Source organism: Cornus florida, unplaced genomic scaffold (genome assembly GCF_030987335.1).
Source record: "Cornus florida cultivar Cherokee Brave unplaced genomic scaffold, ASM3098733v1 CherokeeBrave_3.0.0_Hap2_Chr05, whole genome shotgun sequence".
Taxonomy (NCBI): domain Eukaryota; kingdom Viridiplantae; phylum Streptophyta; class Magnoliopsida; order Cornales; family Cornaceae; genus Cornus; species Cornus florida.
Genome location: NW_026775575.1, coordinates 66,152,128 through 66,177,118, shown reverse-complemented (window position 1 = coordinate 66,177,118; position 24,991 = coordinate 66,152,128). Strand labels below are relative to the sequence as shown.

Genomic DNA, 24,991 nt, shown 5'->3' with positions numbered 1-24,991 from the left:
ATCTCTTGATGTAATTATATCTTTCTAGATTTTGTTTTGCCGTCTGACCCACCTTATATTATATGAACTAAGTTGTCAAGAGCAGCTTCTTTAGGTTTTGTTGTTGGGTTTCGAGCCAAACATTGAGCAGTCACTAATTTGTGATATTTTGTATGAAATCATAGCTAGTTTTCCCTTTGACTTGGGATGATACTTGCCATGGTTATGGTCATCGGCTTTTTTCATTTGCTAGTCAATCTCGAGTTCAAAGTTTGCCCAGGAATATTGTTCATCAACATGTTTGTAAACCTAATGGGTTAAGCAAGGATTGTTCGAGTTTGATTCTCTTACTTAACGAGCTCAAAAATGTTAATTAAATTATACTCAAACTTCAAAAACTAACACAGGCACGGACTTAAGCAAAGTTTGTTCGAGTTTCATTCGCCTACCTAATGTGGCTAATTCTTTTGACACTGATGAAACATGGCTTACAATGTGAAAAATTGATGAGAACTGCTGAGAGGATGATTTCTTTTTTTATTATTAGTTGTTGGATTTGCCTGTGCTGCATGAAAATTTTTACGGAGAAATTTGATACTTCCCTGAAGTGCTCGTGAAATAATTGTTGTGATTGAATACTTGCAATTGTTTCATATATATATATATATATATATATAAGGAATCCATGGATACATAAGCTTATCATTCAAAACCTACAATTGAAATTGTGAAATATATGAAAATTTGGTTTATATGCACTTAGTTGGATGTCCTCTTCACTTTTGTGCAAATTTGGTTTATCATGAGCTAGATAGATCTTTTTATTTAAAAAAAGCAAATTGTGAACTTTATTTTTTCAACATTGTCATCTATTTTTTCTTTGGAAAGTTCAGTACCATATTTTTTTCTCCCATCAACATTAACGCTCAATCTCCCTAAAATAGTAGGAGAACTTCTACTATTAAAACTAGCCCTATTTATTTCATAGACTAATTTTATTAATAATAACAATAATGATAATAACAATAAGGGTAGTTGTATTCATACTTAAAATATTTGAACTTAGAAGGATATGTTTAATTTGTTAGGTGATCGTACATGTGAGAGTTAATTATTAGAATAAATAACTGAATTCAAATAGAGTACGAGTTTACTTTTTAAACGAATTGAATTCACTTCGTGTAGTTTTCTAAATTCTAAATAAGTCATGTTTTTTTTTAAATAAAAAATTGTGACAAGTTCGATAGCTATAGTTCATCAGTAAAGAAAGCAATAAATTGCAATAAACATTATAAATTAATAAAATAATATATTTAATGACTTGGCAAATCGAGCTCAAACTGCTCTTTTATGTGTGTGTGTGTGTGTGTGTCACTGTGTGTGTAACTTGGAGCCCTGTCACGGTGGGAGTGGTGACCCAATTACCTGACTACGTCAGACGGTGAGAAATCAAAACATGCAGTGGAGCACAAGCAGCACGTGCCAAGAGGACTGATGAAATGGTAAAGTAGAGCGTGTGAATAAATGCACTTGAATAGGCCTCTTAAATGGTAGCAAATACATTTTTTGAGTTTGTTACTACTGAAGTTTCCAACTCCTACCTTAAAATAGGACCAACCAAAATAACAAACACCAAAGTGAGAGACAAAGATTCATGGAATTCAATTTGATTCTAACGGCTACATAGATTTTGAAGACCAATTGAGTGTATTAAACCCAGCCAAAGCATCCCGTGAAGCTAAGACACACCCCTTCAGCTCCTCATCTCTCTCTCTCTCTCTCTCTCTCACACACACACACACACACTCTTCAGCTCCTCATCTCTCAACAAAGGATCCTCGTGATGAAGAGCCCAAAACCCAGTTTTGAATTCACGAGAAATGCCTTCCAAAACCCAGTTTTTGAATTCTCTTCATCACCTTCAAATACCCCACAATTCTTCTGCGAAAACATGCATGAAAATCCGAGCACCATTCTCTTCACACTTCAATGGAAACCAACAAAACCCATCTCTTCTTTTCAATCCTTTCACTCTGCTTTGTTTCTCTCCATGCTCACAATCTCCAGACCTACATAATCCAACTCCACCCCAATGGAATAATCGGCTCCTCCTTCACTTCTAAACTTCAATGGCACCTTTCATTTCTTGAGAAAACCATTTCCTCCGAAGAAGACCCTTCCTCGCGCCTTCTGTATTCTTACCGTTCTGCAATGGAAGGTTTTGCAGCTTGTCTCTCTCAAACCGAGCTCGAGTACTTGCAGAAGCTACCCGAAGTTGTAGCAATCAGGCCGGACCGGCAGCTCCATATTCACACTACCTACTCTTACAAGTTCTTGGGACTAAGCCCCGCTAGAGAAGGTGCTTGGTATAAGTCGGGCTTTGGCCGAGGAGTGATAATTGGGGTGCTTGACACCGGAGTTTGGCCGGAGAGCCCAAGCTTCAATGACCGTGGGATGCCACAGGTTCCGAAGAAATGGAGAGGGATTTGCCAAGAAGGGCAAGACTTCAATTCTTCAAATTGTAACCGGAAACTCATTGGCGCCAGGTTTTTCACTAAAGGCCATAGTGTGGCCTCAATGTCATCGTCCTCTGATGATGTAGAGGAGTACGTGTCGCCGCGGGATTCCCACGGGCATGGGACCCACACATCGTCAACGGCTGGTGGAGCTCCGGTTCCAATGGCAAGTGTGCTTGGAAAAGGAGCCGGTGTGGCTCGAGGGATGGCCCCTAGTGCCCACATTGCCATGTACAAAGTCTGCTGGGTCAATGGCTGTTACAGCTCTGATATCGTAGCTGCAATGGATGTGGCAATCAGAGATGGAGTTGACATACTCTCCCTCTCAATAGGGGGCTTCCCGTTACCGCTATATGAGGACAGTATCGCCATTGGCAGTTTTCGAGCAATGGAGCACGGGATAGCAGTCATATGTGCAGCAGGAAATAATGGTCCGATGCAGAATTCAGTTGCCAATGAGTCTCCTTGGATTGCTACCATTGGCGCCAGTACGCTTGACAGGAGATTTCCAGCAATAGTTCGGCTGGGCAACGGAAAAATCCTATACGGTGAATCAATGTACCCGGGGCACCGAAAACTGAGAGCTCGGAAAGAGCTCGATGTGATTTATGTAACTGGCGGTAACAGGGGAAGTGAATTTTGCTTGAATGGGTCTCTTCCGAGAGCAAAAGTTCATGGCAAAATGGTGGTTTGTGACCGCGGCGTCAATGGAAGGGCAGAGAAAGGCCAAGTTGTGAAGGAAGCCGGCGGTGCTGCAATGATTTTAGCAAATACAGCGATAAATCTGGAGGAAGATTCTGTTGATGCACATGTCCTGCCAGCAACATTAATTGGCTTCGATGAATCAATTCAGTTGAAGAAGTATATAAACTCTACCAGGAGAGCAAGGGCGCGAATTGAATTCGGAGGAACTGTGATTGGGAGATCCAGAGCACCAGCAGTAGCTCAGTTCTCGTCAAGGGGGCCAAGTTTCATCAACCCGTCGATTATCAAACCAGACATCATTGCTCCAGGGGTCAATATCATTGCCGCCTGGCCTCAAAATCTAGGTCCCTCCGGCCTTCCGGAAGATTCTAGAAGAGGGAATTTCAGTGTCATGTCAGGAACTTCCATGGCTTGTCCCCATGCCAGTGGCATTGCTGCTCTAATACAGTCAGCTCACCCGAAATGGACCCCAGCTGCTATTAAATCTGCAATCATGACAACAGCAGATGTAACTGACCATTCAGGAAAGCCAATCATGGATGGAGACAAACCTGCCGGAGTTTTTGCGATCGGAGCCGGACATGTAAATCCAGCACGAGCCATTAATCCAGGATTGATTTACGACACGAGGCCAGATGAATACATCACTCATCTGTGCACTCTCGGATACACAAGGTCAGAAATCTTCACAATTACACACAGGAACGCGAGCTGCCATGAGATTTTGCAGATGAACAGGGGTTTCAGCCTCAATTACCCCTCAATTTCGGTCATTTTTAGGCGCGGGATGATCAGAAAGGTGATTGAAAGGAGGCTAACAAATGTGGGGAGCCCTAATTCCATTTACTCAGTGGAAGTGATGGCACCTGAGGGAGTTGAAGTAAGGGTTAAACCGCGGCGACTAATATTTAAACATTTAAATCAGAATTTGAGTTACAGAATTTGGTTTATATCAAGAGGAACAGAGAATGGGAGCTTTGCACAAGGGCATTTGACATGGGTACACTCGCGCAATAGTATGTATAGGGTTAGAAGCCCTTTGGCAGTGACATGGGCATCTAAGAAGTAAGAGTATAGTAATGGAAGTTGTAGTGATACTAGTAGCAGTTTCAGCTATAATTTCCTTTTTGTATTGAATTAAAGGAATAATGTTCACGAAGATTTGAGGAAAGTTTCTATTTTGAGTTCTGGAGGAGGAATTTCAGGCACAAATTGTTAAATTTAACCTTGTTTATCATCCGATAACGACAGAAGAATTCATAAATTTGCAGTCTCTTATACAAGGAGATCACATAAGAATGTCATTTTTAGTTAAATAGACTAAAAGCTAAAAGACTTGAAATTTCTTCCTCTATGCACTTTTCCCTTGGAGAGAAATTGAGAGAGTAAAGAGAGACCAAAAAATTGAGAGAGTAAAGAGAGACGAAGTAAAGGAGATGGTCTTATTTTGGATTGTGGGAGAGAGATTTATAGATGCTTCGTGAGATGAACGAGTAAATTTAAAAGACTAATAAAACTGAAAAAAAAAAAAAAAAATCAATTATGAATAGTTAAAACTTAAGGGATTTTTTAAAATTTTTTGAGAGGGAACACATTTACAATTTCAAAATAATATAAATACAAAATTAAAATAAAAAATTGTTGAGCCCTACCTGAATCCACCCTTGCATTCAGTTGGTACAACCATAAATTTGTAATGATTCATACTTCATCCAACAACACTACATCGTTTTTTTTTTTTTTTTAACTTTTGTTCAGATCATAAACAAATAAAGCCCTTGTGGAATTAGTTTAACAAAAGAAATCTATTGAGCCAAAATGGCAGCGGAAAAACTCTTATGAAAGTGCAAAAGTTCAAGAAATACACAGATTTCATAATCTAGATATGGGACGCATGAATATTTATAATAAAGTACAGACATGCAAATATGCACACAAAAACAGAAAACCCAACTTAAAAAAAAAAAGAAGGCAAAATCACCTCTTGAGTAACTAACTCACCAATCAGGATTGCATTCTTATTTTCATAAAAAGATGTTTTGAATGCATGAAATTATTTTTATATAAATATATTTAGACATGAATTTTTTACAAAAACAGATTGACTTGACTTATGTGCCGAAAGATCGAAGTTTTTCAGAAAAGTTTAATCAAAGTCCAAAATGCTAAGTAAGGCGAATCTGATAACTTACTTGTAATATCTTTCTCATATAGGGAATTTCCATTTAACCGGACAAAGTCTCATAGTTTTTCCATGTTTGGGTTTGCCACAAAAAAATTATGCCTTTTTGTATGGTTAATTGATTTATTAATATTTCTTCTATATACAGTAATTGATTCACATTGCTACATTTTAAGTATCATTGTTACGACTTTAGAACAAGTTAATGTTGGTTAACATCAGACGAGATATGTTCACCCCCTTCTAGATCTATTTAGGGCCTTGGGGTAACTCTATATTAGAGTCTGAGATTACGGTTATATATTCCTCAATTATAAATTGTTTATAAATGATTATTTTTTTTATACATTTTGAATATATGGATACAATAGAATATAAACAATTTTACAATTTGAGAAACTATAAAAAACTTGTATCTAACTAAGATGTTCTGGTCATGCAAAATGAAAATCAAATGTTTATATATATACATATATAATGAGGAGTAATTGCATTCGAGCGGAAGATCCCAAAAGGACGATGGAAATATTAGGCAGGTCAAAGTAGCGAGAAATGACGTGATTTCCTATGGTTAGATGAGTACATGAAGCAAGACAGAGTTATATAGCCAAGGGATTCATGATATAGAAATTTTGAAATACTTGCGTTTCTAGTAGAAATTTTCAATAAAATGTAACAATTCATACCATGTTGTGTTTCATTAAAAATCTTAACTTAGTGAAGACTCAAGAATTTCTTAACCTATACACCGAAGCACGTGTGCACGTAAATATTGAAATCAATGTAAGAAAGCAAATTTGATCAAACCATTTATCTATTTATTCGCCAAACTTTAATCTTAACATTTCACCTAACTAATAATCAAATTAATATATATTCAATAATAAACTATGAACAACCTTAACATCTTCCTAAATCCTAATACTTTACTTTGTGATGATATTGATAGCATGTGAGTCAGTTATAACAATTGAATATTCTGAATTTATATACTCATCAACAATCTAACGGAAAGATTCTTGTTGTTTATCAAGCAAATTCAAAGACCCAATTCACCCAAATTTTCTCTCACGTTTATTACGATCATTTAAAAATAAAAAAAAAAAACCTTTATCAAAAATCAAATTAATGAATCAATTTTTCCATATATAAGCATTAATTGAGTAACTGAGTAACATAGAATCACTCCCACACAAAAAAAAAAGAAAAAGTACCTGAAAGAGAGCGAGTTTGGTGCGACTTCAAGAGATTGCACTGTTGCGATTGTAGTGTAGGAAATAGTAGAAATAGAATGCAAAAGTTATATATATATGTGTGTGTGTGTGAGAGAGAGAGAGAGAGAGATTTCTGTGTCTTGTAGTGAATACGGGAAAATATATTTTATAGATTTTGGGTTGTAGATTTTGGTCCTTGTTGGACAGCTATGAGGGGTGCTGTTAAATATGGCCAGAGCTTGTATATTTTGGGTCCATGTTGCCCTATAGTCTGAATTTTGTTTCGGTTCAAGTCGCTTAACAATCTGATTCGATTAAAAAATGGATGAAAATTTTTTTTCACTGGCCTTTTTTTTTGTGAGTCGTGAATTCAATTATTTATAAAATTTTCTTTTAAACCTAATTTATAAAAAAATTTAGTGGGAGTATTTTTGAAATTTTATTTGAAACTATAGGTAAAAATGTAAATTGGAAAAAATTGTGTGGGGGTATTTTTGAAATTTAAATTGAAATATAGGTAATAATGTAAAATGGGAAAAATCCAGTGGGGGCATTTTTGAAATTCTAGTTGAAATTATAGGTAATAATCTAAATTTAAAATAAAAAAAAAATTGAGTGGGGCGTTTTTGAAATTTTAATTGAATTTTAATTAAAACTACAAATGATAATATAAATTGCAAAAAATCCAGTGGACCTGAATTGGGTCTGTGTCTAGATGGGATGTAGCACTACGTGGAACACAACTATAAATATAACCTTGTCATTTTGATGTCAATATATATATATAAATTGATGTCTTTATTCATTTTTATGACATTCAATAGTAAATTAGTGGGCGTGCGAGCATTGACATTCAATATGATTGTACTATATTCATTTTATTTGATTGTGATGAAATATAACAAGGCAATTAAGAATCACAGTGAAAAATAAAGTATTGTTGTTGAGTAAAATATGCCATCCACCACAACTATTTTATACATAATGAAAGTATTCCCAAAAAAAAAATAAAACATAGCCATCAACAACAATTGTCAGGAGCTGCGTCAGCTCTGCTCCAACCTTTTGACCAAAGAAGGAAAGAGAGCGTATCGAGTTAACACACGGTTTTTTTCGACAGATGTTGCTTTCATGAATGTGATCCAACTTACACGTTCTATGCACATTTTTATTTCAATTCTTATTATTTATGATTTAATTTAACTGATTTTGTGCTTTCGTTCACGAATTCACTTTTACTCTCGCTCGCGCTCTTTATGACTTAAGTCATGGATTCCAAACTTATATTTTTTTTTTTTGGTTAAATATTCCAAACTTATATTAGCTACACACTTATCAACACATGATCATATTAACCGAGTTCGTCCAAACAAAAACGGAGCTTTAAATTTGGCTGGAAAAGTAGCCTACATTGCAGATCATGTCACTTCCTTTATTTGAATTTCTGGTAGTGCAAACAGGCACGAACCCAATGTAGCATCCGCCCTCACTGAATTTTTTATATTTTTATTTTATATCCCCATATTTTTAGAATTTATGAAGATGCCACTAAAATTATAATTCGCCCTACTGAATTTATTTATTTATTTATATTTCAAATGTTTAATAATTTATGAAGATGCCCTTACTAAAATTACAATTCACCCCATTAATTTTTTTAATTTTTTTTATATTTTAAATTTTTAAATATTTATGAAGAAAATCCTATTAAAATTATAAAAATGGACACACCATATAAGTTTGTCGCCACAAATTAAAGACCGTCCTTCTTCATAAAATTTTCTGAGTCTGTCACTGAGTGCGAATGATCTATAAAAATTTCAACAACTTGTATTATTACATCAAATTGTATTCTTAATATATTATCCGTGAATTCTAAATTGAAAGTGATTTGGATAACTTTTCAATTAGATTAATTAAATTCAATCAGGTTGCATGTTCTCGTATCTTTTTGCATAAAGTTAAAAGAGAGATGAATTGAGACGACTGTATTATTTTATAAGTGTAAAGATAAAATAAAATAAAATTCTAATTATTATAAAATAATAGAAAATGACAACCATTCACAAATTCTTCTACAACCAATTTTCTTTATTAAAGACTTAATAAGCGTCCTTCCATGTTTTCAAATCAAATTCAAATTCATTTATTAAATTGATAGAATTGGAAGGAAAATAAAATAAAGAGAAAAAGAAAGATAGGAATAATAATTTTTATACTTGATTTGCTACTGAGGAAAAAATAATAATAATAATAAAGAAAGATTACCCTCCATATTTTTAATTTGCTAATTTTTTTTTTTTTTAAATGGAGAGAAAATATAACTTTCGTAATAATTAAAAAACATTTGAATGCATCTTAACATTAGTGTATAATAACTATTTAATTAAAATAATTTTTTTTTCCTTTCTATCCATGCCTTTTTCCCTTTTCTTTCGTTTCCCTCTAGTGATTCCTTTCTCCTCCAACCACTAAAATAAAAGAAACATTTTTATACGCGGAAAGTACACAGGTGTCACCAGGCCCCACCATCCGACTCATACTTGTACTTTTAGGCCCACCTTCACACACCCCTCTTTGAATTCCTCGCCTTTGCCTTTGCCTTTGCCTTTGCCTTTCCCTTTCTCACCTTCCATAGAGGGAGGGAGAGAAGAGACCATCCATCCAACGGTGACTGACTCAGTCACGAGACTATCATGTCCTAAGTTGACAGCCGGCCCTTACCCGCCGTCTCCATCTCTCTCTCTGTCTCTCTCTAAAACTCTCTTTCTCTCTCTAAAACAATCCAATTTCTTCCTTCCCTCTCACGCTCATTTTCCCGCAAAAATGGACCATATATAAATCAAACGTAAAGAACAATTAAATCCACCAACACCAACTTTCTCTCTCTCGACGTCTATTTCTCTCTCTAGAATTTTCCGTCTTCTCTCTAAATCCCCTGAACAAGAGCTTCAGCTCCATCTGTCTATCGTATATTGTCTTGTACTGAATCGCTGATTCGAATCGGAGGACGTTGGATTGTAGTGATCGTTGTTATCTTCGCCGCCGTTGTTTTCACCGGAGACGTGGCGTTTCTCCGATGGGAGGGATGAGAGTTGGAGACGAAGGAGGCATAGCGAGTAGGTTCTGGATCAAATTCAGTAAGGAATCGATTTTCGCTATCTACACTCCTTTTGTCCTTTCTTTGGCCTCTGGAGTCCTTGATTCCCAATCCTTTATCCATTGTATTTCTCAGGATGTCCATTTTCTTCAAGCTTTTGCTCAAGCGTTAGTACTCTCTCTCTATACATATATGCATACACACACATGGATTTTGTGTGTGTGTATATATATATACACACACACATATATTCTCTCCTGAATAGTGATTTGAGGTTTATCACACTTTATTTATTTATTTTTTGGGATTTCAGGTATGAATTGGCAGAAGATTGTGCAGATGATGACGAAGATAAGGCTGCAATTCGCAAGTTAAGGAAGCGTGTCTTGAAGAAGCTGAAAATGCACGACCTTCTTGTCCAAGTAAGCTCATTATTCACTCTCTGTTTATTTATTTATTTATATATTATTATTATTCTTATCTGAGGTAACCTATGGAATTAAGAAATTAGGAAAGAGATAGGTTTTCTTTAACCAAATTAAATGTGCATTTACAATTTTTTTTTTCTTTTCTAATTAGACATTAATGTGATGAGTTAGTCATCTTTTACAAAGAGGATTTACAGGTACTTGTTGTTAAGAGAAAATTGAATATTGAATTTAGGTGGATAATAAATTGTCCTTTAAGCAGTGAAATTAAAGGGTGAAGCAGATAACCTGTAATGTCTAGCATGCTATTGATCTAATTATTTATCTTTTCTAATTACATTAAATAATTCTAATTATATTGTGGGATAAGAGACCACTCTCTGTTTGCTTATGGGATCAATGAGAAATGCATTTCTGGAAATGGAACAAAGAAATACAATTTACCTATATTTATTTGTTAGATCTTGTTAGTCCCATAATTTGGCCAGACCAATACCGGATAATGATATTTTTTGTTTTATTTATAACCTACAGATAAGTAGACTTTATGTGTTCTAGTGTGAAACTATCATAAATTTTCGTAAAGAGTAACTATCATTATCGTAATGACAGTGATCTTTTTTTTTTCCTTCTTAATTGGTACTCACACACACATGCCTCCACCAGGGCTCGAACCCCTGACCTCCCTTTGGGAAGTAGGAGCTTGGTACCGCTAGGCCACTGGCTTGTTGGTAATGACAGTGATCTTAATTATCAATGTGGTTGTCATTGCTATTATGACAATTATACTACTTTCTCTTTTTTCCTTTTTTTGGGGCTGGTCAAACATGGTACATTTGCATAATTGTTAAAGGTGTGCCTAGGTTCTAGAAAAGCCCTAAGCTTGTCAAGGCTCAGCCAAAACACCTCAACCAGTTAGGCTCCCCACATAAGTCATAATCACATGTTTAGTAGGTTCCAGGTTAAAAGCTAAAAAAGCCTGCCTCTTATTTTTTTTAATCGTTCATTTATATCATTTTCTTTACTTTATTCAGATTACCATGAATTTTCTTACTCTAAACCTCATCATGGTCTTATTTGATGCATCATATTGTACATTTGACAGAATTCAGAGCTTATAATTGACTGCTCACATTAATTGCATCTGGTGCTTAATTCTAATTTTTTATGATAACATAATATGCGTTTTAATATCTGTACTAGTAATTTTTTTTTATCGTTGCACATTCTTAATCGTGTTTGATTTAGTTAATGTATATGCTCAACGAAAAGGTTTATGCACATTGATTTACTTGATCCTCTAAGTTTATATATCAAAATTTTAATTTATATAAACATTCCAGTTTTAAAAAAAAAAAAACATTTGATTAGTTTTGTTGCATATCTTGCCACATATACAATGATTTAATTGAATTCATATGCAAAGTGAAAACATATATGAATATTGATTACTTAATCCATTTAATTGTTATGCTGGAAAATTCTTTATTATCAGAAGCCAGAAAATAAATCTTATTTACCAATGAAAGAAAATTATTTATTTTGATATTGGCTAGTTTGTCTTCCATATTTAATATTTTTCTGTAATTAAATTTTTTTTTTTTAACACGCGCTGTACTTTTATCAGACTCGTGCCGCGCATTCTGCCTTGCACTTAGGCTTCAGGAGACCTGGGTCCCTTAGGGTGCATTGAGCCTTAAATAACCATGTTAGCTAGATAGGCTGCATGTAAACTTGGACAGAAAGAAGTGATGAAATGATCATGTCATTCACAAGAACCAATCTGAAAATAACTAGGTGGAAGTTGCATTGCCGATTTCAAAGTTTTTTTTGTCTCTGATATATGTAGAACACAAAACTATGTAAGTGGGGCATTCAGAATTGCAATAAAGTGGTTACAAAGCTATGTAGTGTTTGTATTGGTTGGTACAACCGTTGTAACGAATAATTTCTCATCCTTTACCTCATATGAAGAGATGCATTAACCGCATGATATTTCTATATACCTTTGAGAAGATCTCGTGAGTTGATTAAAGAGATCAAAGCGCACTTCTCTGGCATTGCTTACTTCCCATCTATTATAAAGGGCTGTGTCTTAGTTGTTATCAGCTTGTATATCTTTATGTAACTTAGAATTAGTCATTCGTTAACTTCAATCAATATGGAAGTTTCCATTTCCTCTCCTTTCATTTTCAGTTTTTCTCGGAGATTCTTTTTAGCATATATTCTGAATTATTTATTTTGCAGGAATGGGGCTTTGAACTTCCAGAAGAGTGTGTATGTGACAGTGCAACAGTCAAATACACAGATTTCTTACTGGCAACAGCATCGGGGAAAGTGGAAGGAGAAAAGTTCCCTGGTAAAATTGCAACTCCTTTTGAGAAGACAAAAGTTGCTGCATATATACTTGGTGCTATGGCACCTTGTTTGAGGCTGTATGTCTTTATTAGCAAGGAGATTCAGGCTCTTATAGATCCTGAAAGCAATCACATCTACAGGAAGTGGATTGACAGTTTTTCCTCTCAGAAGTTTGAGGTTTGTCTACGAGAAATGAATGTTTTCCTTGGTCTTCTTTAGAAATCTTTACTGATCAGCCTGGATTACTTATTTCAGTTATTGATGAAAAGATCTGTCGTACCTAACATTTCTCTAACTACTTGCTCATTATGGTTCTGAATTTAGGAGTCAGCTATGCAGATTGAAGACTTGCTGGATAAGTTGAGTATTTCTTTGACTGGTGAAGAGCTGGAAGTCATAGAAAGGCTCTATCATCAAGCGACGAAACTTGGAGTATCTTTCTTTTCTGCTCAACCAATTGTCCAGCAAACAATAGTCCCCTTTTCTCGAGTGCATGACCATGCAGAATACAATCTTACCATATTTTGTGATTTTGACAAGACATGCACATCTGTGGATTCATCTGCCCTTCTGGCGGAGATTGCAATCAGAACAGCCCCAAAAGCCGATGTCAGTGGAGGTGAAACCCAACTTGCTCGGATGTCATCGGCTGATCTGCGGAGCACAATCTCCATTCTTTCTGGCCAGTATATGGAAGAATATGAACAATGCATGGAAAACATCATGCCTAGTGAAACAGGTATGATAAGTTGGTTCTCTTCTTGATTGATGTGCCTTCTTAGTTTGATAATAGTATGGCAAGAACTTGGTGTTACCGAATGAGAATTTCATATGAAAATTGGTTCCAATGTCCTGTGTTCTTGCAGCTGGAGAATTTGACTATGGTGGTTTATGTAAAGCACTTGAGCAAATTTCCTGTTTTGAGAAAAGGGCAAATTCAAGAGTGATCCAGTCTGGTGTGCTGAAAGGTTTAAATTTAGAGGACATAAAATGGGCTGGCGAACACCTCATACTTCAAGATGGTTGTAGAGAGTTCTTTCAAGAGGGTATAAAAAATGAAAATATGAAAGCAGATGTTCACGTACTCTCATACTGCTGGTGTGGTGATCTCATTAGGTCTGCTTTTTCATCAGGTACAAATACTGATGTGCATTTTTTCTGCACAATATATATTTCTCTTGATGTTTTAACACCAACTTTGACCTCCTGCAGTTGTGAGATCAATTAAACACTGTTAGATGGTCAGAGTATTTTGATGATCTCATTTCCAATGGTGGTGATAGTTTACTTTGTTTTACCATTAAAATATGACCTTACAAGTTCGAATTTGGTAGTGCCATCAAATTATCCAAAACGAGTAACAATAAATAGGGTAGTTGTTCAACGATTCATCTAATCCTTATCCATCTTATTTGCAAATACTTATCATCAATAAATCCGAATTGCCTGTACCTTCTGTTAATGAATAAGATTTTTTGTTTATTTATTTTATTTATTTGTTTCATAGATGGTTAGAGTTTCATTTCCTGTTCCATTTGAGCAGGTGATCTAAATACTCTGACCGTACATTCAAATGAGTTAGCTTATGAAGAATTCACTACCACCGGTGGAATCATTACGAAGATGGAGTCTCCCCTGGAGAAGCTTCAAGCCTTCAATGACATCCTAAAGGGCGGCAGCAAAGAAGGTGAGAACTTGACCATTTACATTGGAGGCTCGGTGGGTGACTTACTTTGCCTGCTCGAAGCAGATGTAGGCATTGTGATAGGTCCAAGCTCCTCCAACCTAAGGAGACTGGGAAATCAGTTCGGTATTTCTTTTGTCCCCTTGTTCTCTGGTTTGGTTAAGAAACAGAGAGAACTATCCGAAGGCGGCCCTTCAAATTGGAAGGGGCTGTCAGGCATCCTTTACACGGTGTCGAGTTGGGCTGAAATACATGCTTTCGTTTTTGGGTCATAGAAACCTCTCTCACACACACCCACACCGTGCGCACACACGCACTAGTTGGAAAAGTCTACAAAAAAATGTACAGTAGGATATATTGATATAAATGGTGGTTAATTTTACTTAAGACCACAATTGCCATTCAGAGATAAGTAAGTCCTGTATACTCTGGGTGAGATGTGCTAGAATAGTTTACTCAAACAATCTAATACTCTTTTTGGATAGATCTTGGGATGTCATTGGATTTTTTTGTTTGTATTGAGAGTGGCATTATTACAAAATGTCAAGGATTATTTTGATATGGCTTCTGAGCCTCTTGGAATTATAATTGCCTTGTAATATTGAAATTGGTGAAAGTGTAGATAGAAATTTGCCATTTCTTGTGTGATTGAAATGGTATTATGACTTTTACAATTTATATTCTTTGTTCGGTCTGAAGACAACGTAAACATTTGGATAATAAGGGCTGATGTTGTCGTGGTGTCATTAATATTCCTGATGTTAGCATCTACTCGTACAAAATTAGTCGGATTTGACCGATCCCTATCATTGCTCTAAATATTTATGTATGGTATGGTATGTTTGGATTGTTGCTTGTGAGCTTGATGGAAATTTGCCATTTCTTGTGTGATTGAATGAAAGGGTATTATGACTTTTATAATTTGTATTCTTTGTTGTTCTAAAGACAATGTCAGGACTGACGTCGTTATGATGTCATTAATATTCCTGTTAGCATCTACTTTCGTATAAAATTAGTGGGATCCCCATCATTGCTCTAAACGTTTATGTATGCTATGGTATATATGGATTGTTGCTTATGCGCGTGATGGATATGGTGTTTTTCATTGTCAATGGAGGATCCAAAACAAAAAAGGGCTTTTGGAAAGTGGAAAGCACTTGTGTTTACAAAGTTGTTCCATTTTTTTTACTTTATTCATCATTATATACATGAACAGGTGAGATCCATTCATGTGTTAAGAACTTTCTTGAATAAGCAACGGTGACTGGACTGAACTTTTGACATCTAACTCGATTACAAAGATTAAATTAATAAAAGGGTGTGTGTGCATAGACCTTCCTCCATGAGTGGTTCGGAGGGAAGGGAATGGCACTAAAACTTCCTCTCTTTTCTTTTCTTGGTTAGTTAATAATATTTTTTCCTTTTCCTCTACTTTTCTTTGTGTGTGTGTGTGTGTTTTGTTCTTTTTTCTTTTTCTTTTTAATTATCTATGCACTATAAGTTTCTGTTATAGGCAATAAAGTTGAAGTTGTGATCCTGAATTCCTGATAAACATTATTGAGATCGTTTGAAAATTACACATCAATTAATACTTTGAAGGATCATTGTGTGTCAGAGTTGGGTTTAAATCATCTCTAGTAACTTGTATTTCACCTGCATTAAAAAGGGCTAAGATCAATCCGTCAACTGGTGAGACTCATTTCTGAATTAATCATATTTTATCACATAATACAAGTGTACTAAAGATGAAGCGGGTTTTTGTAGGATAATATGTTATTTTATTTTTGAAAAAAAATGAATTGAGTGCAAAATGTTCCTCCTTTTTATTTATTTATTTTTATTTAACGAAAAAATAAAGGCAGAGTTTTAAATAGTGCAAGGGGTTATTTGTCAAATTGAAAGCCTAGGAGGTTATTTGCAAATGTGGGGAAGTTTATTATTATTATTATTATTATTATTTGCATTTTATCCGAAAAGTTATCTATTTTGAGTGAAGCTAGTAGAAAAATCAAGGGCTTTTCTATATTTCTTCTTCCCTGGTGGTTTTTAGGTTTTCTTTAAAGGACACAATTGAAGGTTTTGAGCATTATTTCTGAAAATGACTAATTTTTATTTTTCCAAATATTCCATTTTAGATGAAAATGTTGTATATTAAAAACCTGTATCCGTTCTTTACCTCCAAAATGAAATGTCGAGGACTCAAATTCCTATGTAAACAAAGTATTTATGTGCATTATTTGTCAAAATAAAAAAATTATATTATAAAGCAAACGTGTCAAACATATATATAAGTTATGTCCTTATGATTTGACTTTGCATTCACAAATTTGAGATATTAATTTTTAATGAGCCCTACATCAAATGTTGAGGATTCAAATTTCTATGAAAACAAAGTATGTATGTGCATTATTTGTCAAAATAAAGAAAATAATATTACTACGTATAAAGCAAACGATTCAAAGTTATAAAAAACATATATATATATATATATATATAAGGAGATACCCAAATAGGAACATTGTACATTGGTTATCTTGAAGCATTGGGCCCAACTCAGGTTGGACTGGGCCAAGATAAGAAAGTACTCTAGTTCTCAATCAAGTTTTTTTGATGTAGGGCTCATTAAAAATTAAAATCAATAAAAATTGTGAATCTGGAAAGAGCAAAGTCAAATCATAAGGTCATAACTTAATAATATCTCTTTTATTTTTTAAAAATAAAAAATAGAAACAAGTGTTTCAGGATTCAATCTAAAAATTTTAAATCATTAATTGATACTAAAACTTAATCCAAATATACTGAATTATTTTTTTATTTGGATTTGATATGGGACAAGACTCTTTTTAATATCAACTTTGAACACTAATCTTTAAAGATAAAGACTCAAATTCATTTATTTTTTACCTTGATAAAAAATACATTCACACTTCAAATTTTCTTTAAAGAGTAGAAATATTATTAAACTCCCTCAATAAAAATTAAGCCATAATAAAACTTGGAATTTTTTGTTTCTTTCAAAAAAAAAATGTGGGCCCATGAAGATAAAGGTCCCACAATTCATCCATGTGCCACATGTGCAATCATCAAAACTTTGATCTCTTTTCTCTCAGCATAGCATAAAGCATGTGGAGGCACGTAAGCCTCCACTCCTCTCTCTCCCCATGTATATATGCTAAACTTGTTTATATAGTCACTATAATTTCAAGCTCTTAATAATTTCTATATACACACATACATATAATATATATATAACTCCTCAGTCTTCGTTCACTCAGAATTATATATATATATAACTCCTCAGTCTTCGTTCACTCGGAATATTTCATTCTATAACAAAAACTTAAAAACTCTCTCTCTAATAATAGGGAGGGAGACCCTTACTATTCTTCCTTAGGAAGGTGCGATTTCACATGGTCTCCATGCACTTTGGTAGCACATAGTGACACACCACACTTTTTTGTTTTTTTTAAAAGCCTGTCCACATGTATGCATGTGCAATTGGGCGGTTTATTCTGTTAAAAAAAGAAAAAAAAAAAAAGAGGAGGATATATATATTAAAAAAAAGAGGAATGGGGGTTTATGGATCAGACCATGATTGATAGTGTTCATCACTTTCCGCCATTTCCTTGTGTTTTCCTCTATTCAATTTTATACTTAGTTATTTTGTATTTTTTTTGGCCACACCATGTGTTTTTTCTTTTTTTCTTCCTATAGATGATCCTCAAGATATAAGGGCAATTTCGTCCAAATATTTATGGCCAATTTAGTATCATTTTCATTTCAATTTTTTTATTTTTTAAATTTTGCGATGAAATTTTTGAAAATCAAATTGATTAATTAGTTTCTAGCGGACGTGAATTTCTGAAAAAAATTGAAAATAACCTCTCTATCTTCCTCATAGAAAGAATTCCAGCTCTAACGTGGGCAAATTGGTAATGTGTGTGAATACTTAATCCCTTAAAAAAATAAAAACAGAAGTGTTTTTAAAAGAGTTTTTATCAAAAATTTTGAAACCACTTTTTTTTTGGATTTTCAAAAGTTTAAAAAACAAAATGAAGTTTTAGACTATACAAACAAACCCTTCTCATTTTGGATTGAGGTTCTCTTTAATTGAGTTGATCTTGTTTGTTTTCTTTCTGATGTCTTGTTTACGTGCAACATGGAAAGATTCTCTTTTTTTTCCAATCAATCATCTTGAATAGATTACTGATCTTCCAATAATTTTTTTATTATTATTATTTTAAATCTTTTAGGGAGGCTTTGGTGATTAACTAACCTATTTGGTTTGTATATAATTAACTAGTAACAAGTATGTAATTGCTTTGATAAGGTGCTTTTAGAATTTCTTAATTAATCAATGAGATCTACAATTTCTTAATTACCCATAGCTTGATGGAGCTAAGAAAGTGAGAGGAAACAAAGGCTTGACTTTGTAAGATTTGACGAATTAATCCCATTTTCATTTAAGATTCCGGCTGATTTTGTCAGTGTTAAGAAGTTGGTATTTTTCTATACAAAGTGACTAATCTAGGATTTTGATAATTCGTTATCAATTTATCAATCTAACTTTACCATTGTACCAAGTGAGTCAAGACTTCCTTTTCTCACATTTGAGGTGGGGGTTTGAAATTTTTTGTTTTCTTCCTAGCAACAACACCAAAGAAAAGAGACTAACATCCACGACTGGCATCTTGCTCAATTAGTCTATCGATTGCAGGAGGAATCAAAAGAAGAGCCAAATTTGGCTGCATTTCATCTCTTGAGAGTTCTGCAAGTGCATGGACTACCCGATTACCATTACTTCGAACATGTGAAAATGAAACCCATGAAGTGGTCCATTCTACCCTTGATCTTTTTGCATTATTATTTGATAAATGGTCCTTAACCATGAGCATTGAGTTGCCTTGACTTATAATACATGAATGTTTTGTCATTCTTAGAAGTTACCCTTTACAGTAAGAAATCTAGGAAAGTTCAAATATGAAATATATCATTCAAGTATGCAACTTTTGGGCTTCACATCACGTACACAGCATCAAAGGACCTTTTAGCAATAATCTAACAAACCTACTACGTAAAATGCTTTTCATTGAAAGCATAAATTCACTACCAAACACTTTAGAACATTATTAATTTGTAAAGTCCAAAACGCATTTGTAATAGACATTCATTGAAACATAGATGCAACATTTACCCAATAAATCAACTCCTCCATCTCAATTCCAGTCAACTAGTTACATTTTCTAAATACTCCAAGAAATTTTTGTCTAATATTTTTTCATGTAAAATTTGTAACTACAAACACCAGGAATCAAGAATAAATCAACAAATTATCAAAACAATAAACATGCACCACATACATAACATAAAAACTTATATGATTTAGTAAAAAGTTTATGTCCACGGTGAAAATCAGATAAAAATTTTGTTATATATACAATTAAAAAGCCTATCTCAAATGGCTTTCAGTATTCTCTCATATCACACTCCAAACCCTACACAATCTTGTATACTGGACTATAAGAGAGTCTACAACCCGAATTCACGTCCCACGTAAAACCTATTTTCCAAAGCACAACAAAATTCAAACCACAACTTCACAGTTCTTCATATTCCAGCAGTACAAATGTGATTGATTAATTGAAATTTGACCAGTTTGAGGGTATGTATGGTACATTGATCCCAATGACTTACTGCAACAACAGATATATATATATATATTCTTATACCATTCAATCTTGCTAGCTATAATCAATATAATAATAGAACTATCACTTGAAAAATGAAATGAAAGCAAACAAACAAGAATTTGATCATTATTGCTTACTTCACAGTTGACTATCTATAACAGAGGAAGAAGAAAGAAGAAAAAATGTATCATTATTTACAACACATTCTCACCATGTTTAATGTCGGAGTGACTTTCAATAAGTCCAAACTTTTCGGTCACTACTTGCATATTAACAGCTGTTGCAGAACCCAAGATCTCACGAGCTCTCCAAAAAAAAAAAAAAAAATTAATCCCCATTAAATAATATAATGTACTTAAAATCACAATTAATTGCTAATCAACCAATCTTCTCTCCAATACTTCACATATAACACACACACACTTTCTCATCACTCTCTCTCCTACCCACTGTTTCGAGACCGAAAATGGTCGAAAATTGAGTGTTTGAACCAAGGGAACTCAAGAAGAACAATATGAAGTACTTCCAAGACCTCTTCTTCTTCTTCTTCTTCTTCTTCTACTGTTACATTGGTTGCCTCTCTGAAGTGGTAGAGAAAGCTGTTTTCACCAACGAAGCATCGATTTTGCTATCGATAAAAGCGAGTCTGATTGATCCATTAGGCCAGCTTCAAAATTGGAAAGTGCCCAACAATGGGGTTGGTAACATTTCAGTTCATTGTAATTGGACTGGAGTGTGGTGCAACTCCAATGGTGATGTTTCGAAGCTTGATCTCTCCCACATGAATCTTAGTGGGGTTGTGTCAAGTGACATTCAAAGGCTACAAAGTCTCACTTCTCTCAATTTATGCTGCAATGTGTTCTCATCGCCATTGCCAAAATCTCTGTCCAATCTCACTGCACTGAGAGCCATTGATGTGAGCCAAAATTTATTCATTGAGAGCTTCCCGGTGGGGCTTGGAAGGGCGGTTGCCCTCACGAGGCTGAATGCCTCGAGCAACAACTTCTCGGGCTATCTTCCTGAGGATTTGGGGAATGCAACTTTGCTTGAGAGCCTAGATCTCAGAGGGAACTTCTTTGAAGGTTCAATTCCCAAGTCTTTCGGGAACTTGGGGAAGTTGAAGTTTCTTGGCCTTTCCGGGAACAATCTGACAGGCCAAATACCTCCAGAGCTAGGCCGGCTTGCAGCATTAGAGAGTATGGTTCTTGGGTACAATGAGTTTGAAGGCAAAATCCCAAGTACATTTGGAAATCTCACGAGTCTCAAGTACCTAGACTTGGCATTTGGCAATCTTGGTGGCTCAATTCCAGCTGAATTGGGGAGACTGAAGGTACTAAGTACAGTTTTCTTGTATAAGAACAATTTTGAAGGCAAGATTCCTCCAGAAATCGGCAACATTACTTCGTTAGAGATGCTGGATCTCTCAGATAATCTGTTGTCAGGAGAGATTCCAGCTGAGATATCTCAGTTGAAGAATTTGCAGCTCCTGAATCTGATGTGCAACCACCTGTCCGGTTCAGTTCCTCGTGAACTTGGACAGTTGACACAACTAGAGGTGTTTGAGCTGTGGAACAATTCCTTGTCAGGTCCTTTGCCGAGTGATCTTGGCCAGAATTCATCGTTGCAGTGGTTGGACTTATCGTCCAATTCATTCTCTTGTGAAATCCCGGCCAGCTTGTGCAGTGGAGGGAATCTCACTAAGCTCATCCTATTCAACAATGCTTTCTCTGGTTCTATTCCTACTGGTTTATCAAAATGTATGTCGCTGGTTCGTGTTCGGCTTCAAAACAATCTTCTTTCTGGGACAATCCCAGTAGGGTTTGGCAAACTTGGGAAGCTTCAGAGGCTGGAATTGGCAAACAATAACCTCACTGGCCAAATCCCAGATGACATTTCTTCTTCTACATCACTTTCTTTCATTGATCTCTCCGGAAATCGCCTCCAATCTTCTCTCCCTTCCTCCATTTTGTCCATTCCCAATCTGCAAAGCTTTATGGCCTCAAACAATAACTTGGAAGGCGAAATCCCAGATCAGTTCCAGGACTGTCCCTCACTTTCTGTGCTTGATCTCTCATCAAACCATTTCACTGGAAGCATTCCAGCAAGCATTGCTTCCTGTGAAAAATTGGTAAAATTGAATCTTCGAAACAACCAATTGACCGGGCCAATCCCAGAAGCGATTGCAATGATGCCCACCTTAGCCATTCTTGATCTATCCAACAATTCTCTAACCGGTGGGATAGCAGCAAATTTTGGCGACTCTCCGGCCTTAGAAATGCTTAATGTCTCTTACAACAAGCTGGAGGGACCTGTGCCTGCAAATGGTATTCTCAGAACAATAAATCCAGATGATCTCGTGGGCAATGCCGGTCTTTGTGGTGGCATGCTCCCTCCATGCTCTCAAAATGCAGCATATGCGTCGAAGCATAGGGGCTTGCATGCAAAACACGTCATTGCTGGTTGGTTCATCGGCATTTCATCACTGTTGGTTATTGTAATCACAGTTTTTGCAGCCTGGTCTCTATACAAAAGATGGTATGCAATTGGAAGTTGCTATGGAGACAGATTTGAAATGGGCAAAGGAGAGTTTCCTTGGAGACTAATGGCATTCCAGAGGCTTGGATTTACGAGCAGTGACATTCTAGCCTCCATCAAGGAATCGAATGTGATTGGAATGGGAGCGACAGGGATTGTTTATAAGGCCGATATGCAGAGATCCAACACGGTTGTAGCTGTCAAGAAGCTGTGGAGAGCAGGGACAGATGTCGAAATGGGAAGCAGCAGCGATGATCTTGTTGGGGAGGTGGACCTCTTGGGGAGGTTAAGGCATCGGAACATTGTACGGCTACTGGGATTTCTTCATAACAATACCGACGCAATGATACTTTACGAGTATATGCAGAATGGGAGCCTGGGAGAAGCTTTACATGGCAAACAAGCAGGGAGGTTGCTGGTAGACTGGGTGTCGCGGTACAACATAGCAGTTGGAGTCGCTCAAGGGCTAGCGTACCTCCACCATGATTGTCACCCTCCTGTCATCCACCGCGATGTCAAACCAAACAACATCCTGCTTGATGCAAACCTTGAGGCAAGGATTGCTGATTTCGGGTTGGCAAGGATGATGATTAAGAAGAATGAGACAGTTTCAAAGGTTGCTGGATCCTATGGATACATAGCCCCTGGTGAGTTACTAGCTTTTTGATCAATCTACCATCATTCTATCAATGTTCTGTTTTTAACTGAAGAAACACTAATCAATTTGTTAGATAATTTAGTCTGTTAAAAACTAAAAAGTATAGATTCAACAAATGCAGCAAATGCAGAGGAATAATTCAGCATTCTATTCAATAGATCAACTTTTCAAAATCTGAATTTCTTGCTGATTCTAAATTACGAAACAGATTAGATCTAGTTGAAGACGGATTTGACTAATAACTAATGATTTAATGATATCTTGGCAGAATACGGATACACTTTGAAGGTCGACGAGAAGAGTGATATCTACAGCTATGGAGTTGTCCTGATGGAGCTTCTCACCGGAAAACGGCCACTAGACCCCGAGTTCGGAGAGTCTGTTGAGATTGTTGAATGGATTAGAAGAAAGATTCAATATAACAAGGCATTAGAGGAAGCACTAGATCCCAGTGTAGGAAATTGCAGATATGTTCAAGAAGAGATGCTCTTGGTACTGCAGATAGCTATGCTCTGTACAGCCAAACTCCCCAAGGACAGACCTTCAATGAGGGATGTTATAACAATGCTTCAAGAGGCAAAGCCTCGAAGAAAAAGCAGTAGCAACAATGTCACAGACATTACTAACAAAGATCAGCCAATCTTTAGCACATCACCTCTAAATGGCCTTCTATAAGAACAAAACCAAAAGTTTCTTCAAGGCCGCACCATCATTTTGTTTAATTCTTCTGTTGTATGTAATAGCTTATTTGTTATATTTGTAATCATTGTCCGAGTTGGTTGTGTCAATATTTTAGAGGGTACATGGATTCCTCTTGCAAATAATGTTTCATCTTTTTGTGCTAAAAAGCAAAGATATCAATTTAGGAATACACACTAGAACCTCATCACAAAAAGCAAGTATAATCACACAATTTCAGCTCTCATCACTTTTCCATGTCATAACTTCCAGAAGAATGGCAGTTGTACAACAAAAGCAACGAACTAAGAACCAATCAAAAAATCGACAAAAAAGCAAACATAACCACACAAAGAACAGCAAACATAACCACACAAAGAACATTAACATTTACATAGTTTAACGTAAAACCTATGTCCACCACGTGATTTGCCGTATCGGCCGGTTCGTAACCCTTTTTCAAGGGTCTGATACCGCACACACCTCCATGAACTGACTGGTTCGGCCGGTTTATACCGATATTCGCCCGAATCTATTACACCGCGACCGATACCGCAACTGCGAACCATGGTCCACAATAAAAATCCAATGAAAGATTTCACATAGAAATTAGTGCTCTCCCCTTCCACACTCGAACCCTTAAACAATCTTATATACGGGATTACAAAAGAGTCCTAAAACTGGTTCCACACCAAGCACCAGAAAAATAGGTCAAATAATTTCACACAACCCCGTTTTCGGGTCAACTTCATAATAGTTTGTACCATCCATCTGTCCAATTTATTGGTTTTAAATAATCATGACACCATTTGGCTTTCCACAGTCTCCTGCACGATCAACTCATATCAACTCCAGGCTTCCAACAGCACTGTCCAGATGATTATTGACTCAGGAATATGAGTCCATTGTCCGAAATTGTACAATCAAATTCATGTAAAAACATCCAGCAATGTAGAAAATTTACATTGCAGAGGAGATCAGCTGTGATAAATTGTCAATGGTTATCCTTCTATTGTTCACCTCATCATTACCAAATTTCGAAAGTGAAAAAAATGCTATTAATTGGCAAAGATTGCAATAATAGCTTGATCAATAATCAATGTAAATTAAGGAACCATGTACTTCCATCAAGTAAAAGCTATTAGGTATATCAGATATTCCCAAAGTAAAAATTGAAAGAGAAAAATAAAAAGAACCAACGGGCCAGTGACCTAGCGGTATCAGCCTCTTACTACCCAAAGAGAGGTCAAGGTTCAAGTCTCAG

The 24,991-nt window shown here is 35.6% G+C and overlaps 3 protein-coding genes across 4 annotated transcripts; all 3 read left to right on the top strand.

Moving 5' to 3' along the window:
- The first annotated feature begins 1,957 nt into the window (after positions 1-1,957).
- LOC132310195 (subtilisin-like protease SBT1.2) lies at positions 1,958-4,371 on the top strand. The gene has a single exon (XM_059808404.1). The coding sequence runs from the start codon at positions 1,969-1,971 to the stop codon at positions 4,267-4,269; it is 2,301 nt and encodes a 766-aa protein (XP_059664387.1). The 5' UTR covers positions 1,958-1,968; the 3' UTR covers positions 4,270-4,371.
- Positions 4,372-9,222: 4,851 nt separating this feature from the next.
- Positions 9,223-14,869, top strand: LOC132306684 (bifunctional TH2 protein, mitochondrial-like). Of its 2 annotated transcripts, none has more exons than XM_059804188.1 (6): positions 9,223-9,736; positions 10,010-10,118; positions 12,372-12,659; positions 12,807-13,221; positions 13,349-13,615; positions 14,026-14,869. In XM_059804188.1, the coding sequence occupies exons 2-6, from the start codon at positions 10,098-10,100 to the stop codon at positions 14,439-14,441; spliced, it is 1,407 nt and encodes a 468-aa protein (XP_059660171.1). In that variant the 5' UTR covers positions 9,223-9,736; positions 10,010-10,097; the 3' UTR covers positions 14,442-14,869. The 2 variants fall into 2 exon arrangements, with proteins under 2 accessions (XP_059660171.1, XP_059660170.1); XM_059804187.1 differs by having other exon boundaries at positions 9,223-9,863.
- Positions 14,870-20,370: 5,501 nt separating this feature from the next.
- On the top strand, positions 20,371-23,873 carry LOC132309395 (MDIS1-interacting receptor like kinase 1-like). Its single transcript, XM_059807709.1, has 2 exons — positions 20,371-23,038; positions 23,318-23,873. Exons 1-2 carry the CDS (start codon positions 20,371-20,373, stop codon positions 23,722-23,724), a joined length of 3,075 nt encoding a protein of 1,024 aa, XP_059663692.1. The 3' UTR covers positions 23,725-23,873.
- Positions 23,874-24,991: the final 1,118 nt, after the last annotated feature.

Excerpts from the sequence above, each read along its gene's own strand:
- LOC132310195 (XM_059808404.1), top strand. The coding sequence starts at position 1,969 with ATGGAAACCAACAAAACCCATCTCTTCTTTTCAATCCTTTCACTCTGC.
- LOC132306684 (XM_059804187.1), top strand. The coding sequence starts at position 9,676 with ATGGGAGGGATGAGAGTTGGAGACGAAGGAGGCATAGCGAGTAGGTTC. Across the intron at positions 9,864-10,009 it reads CTTCAAGCTTTTGCTCAAGC|GTATGAATTGGCAGAAGATT; the intron begins GTTAGTACTCTC and ends TTGGGATTTCAG. Across the intron at positions 13,222-13,348 it reads CATCATGCCTAGTGAAACAG|CTGGAGAATTTGACTATGGT; the intron begins GTATGATAAGTT and ends GTGTTCTTGCAG.
- LOC132309395 (XM_059807709.1), top strand. The coding sequence starts at position 20,371 with ATGAAGTACTTCCAAGACCTCTTCTTCTTCTTCTTCTTCTTCTTCTAC. Across the intron at positions 23,039-23,317 it reads CTATGGATACATAGCCCCTG|AATACGGATACACTTTGAAG; the intron begins GTGAGTTACTAG and ends ATATCTTGGCAG.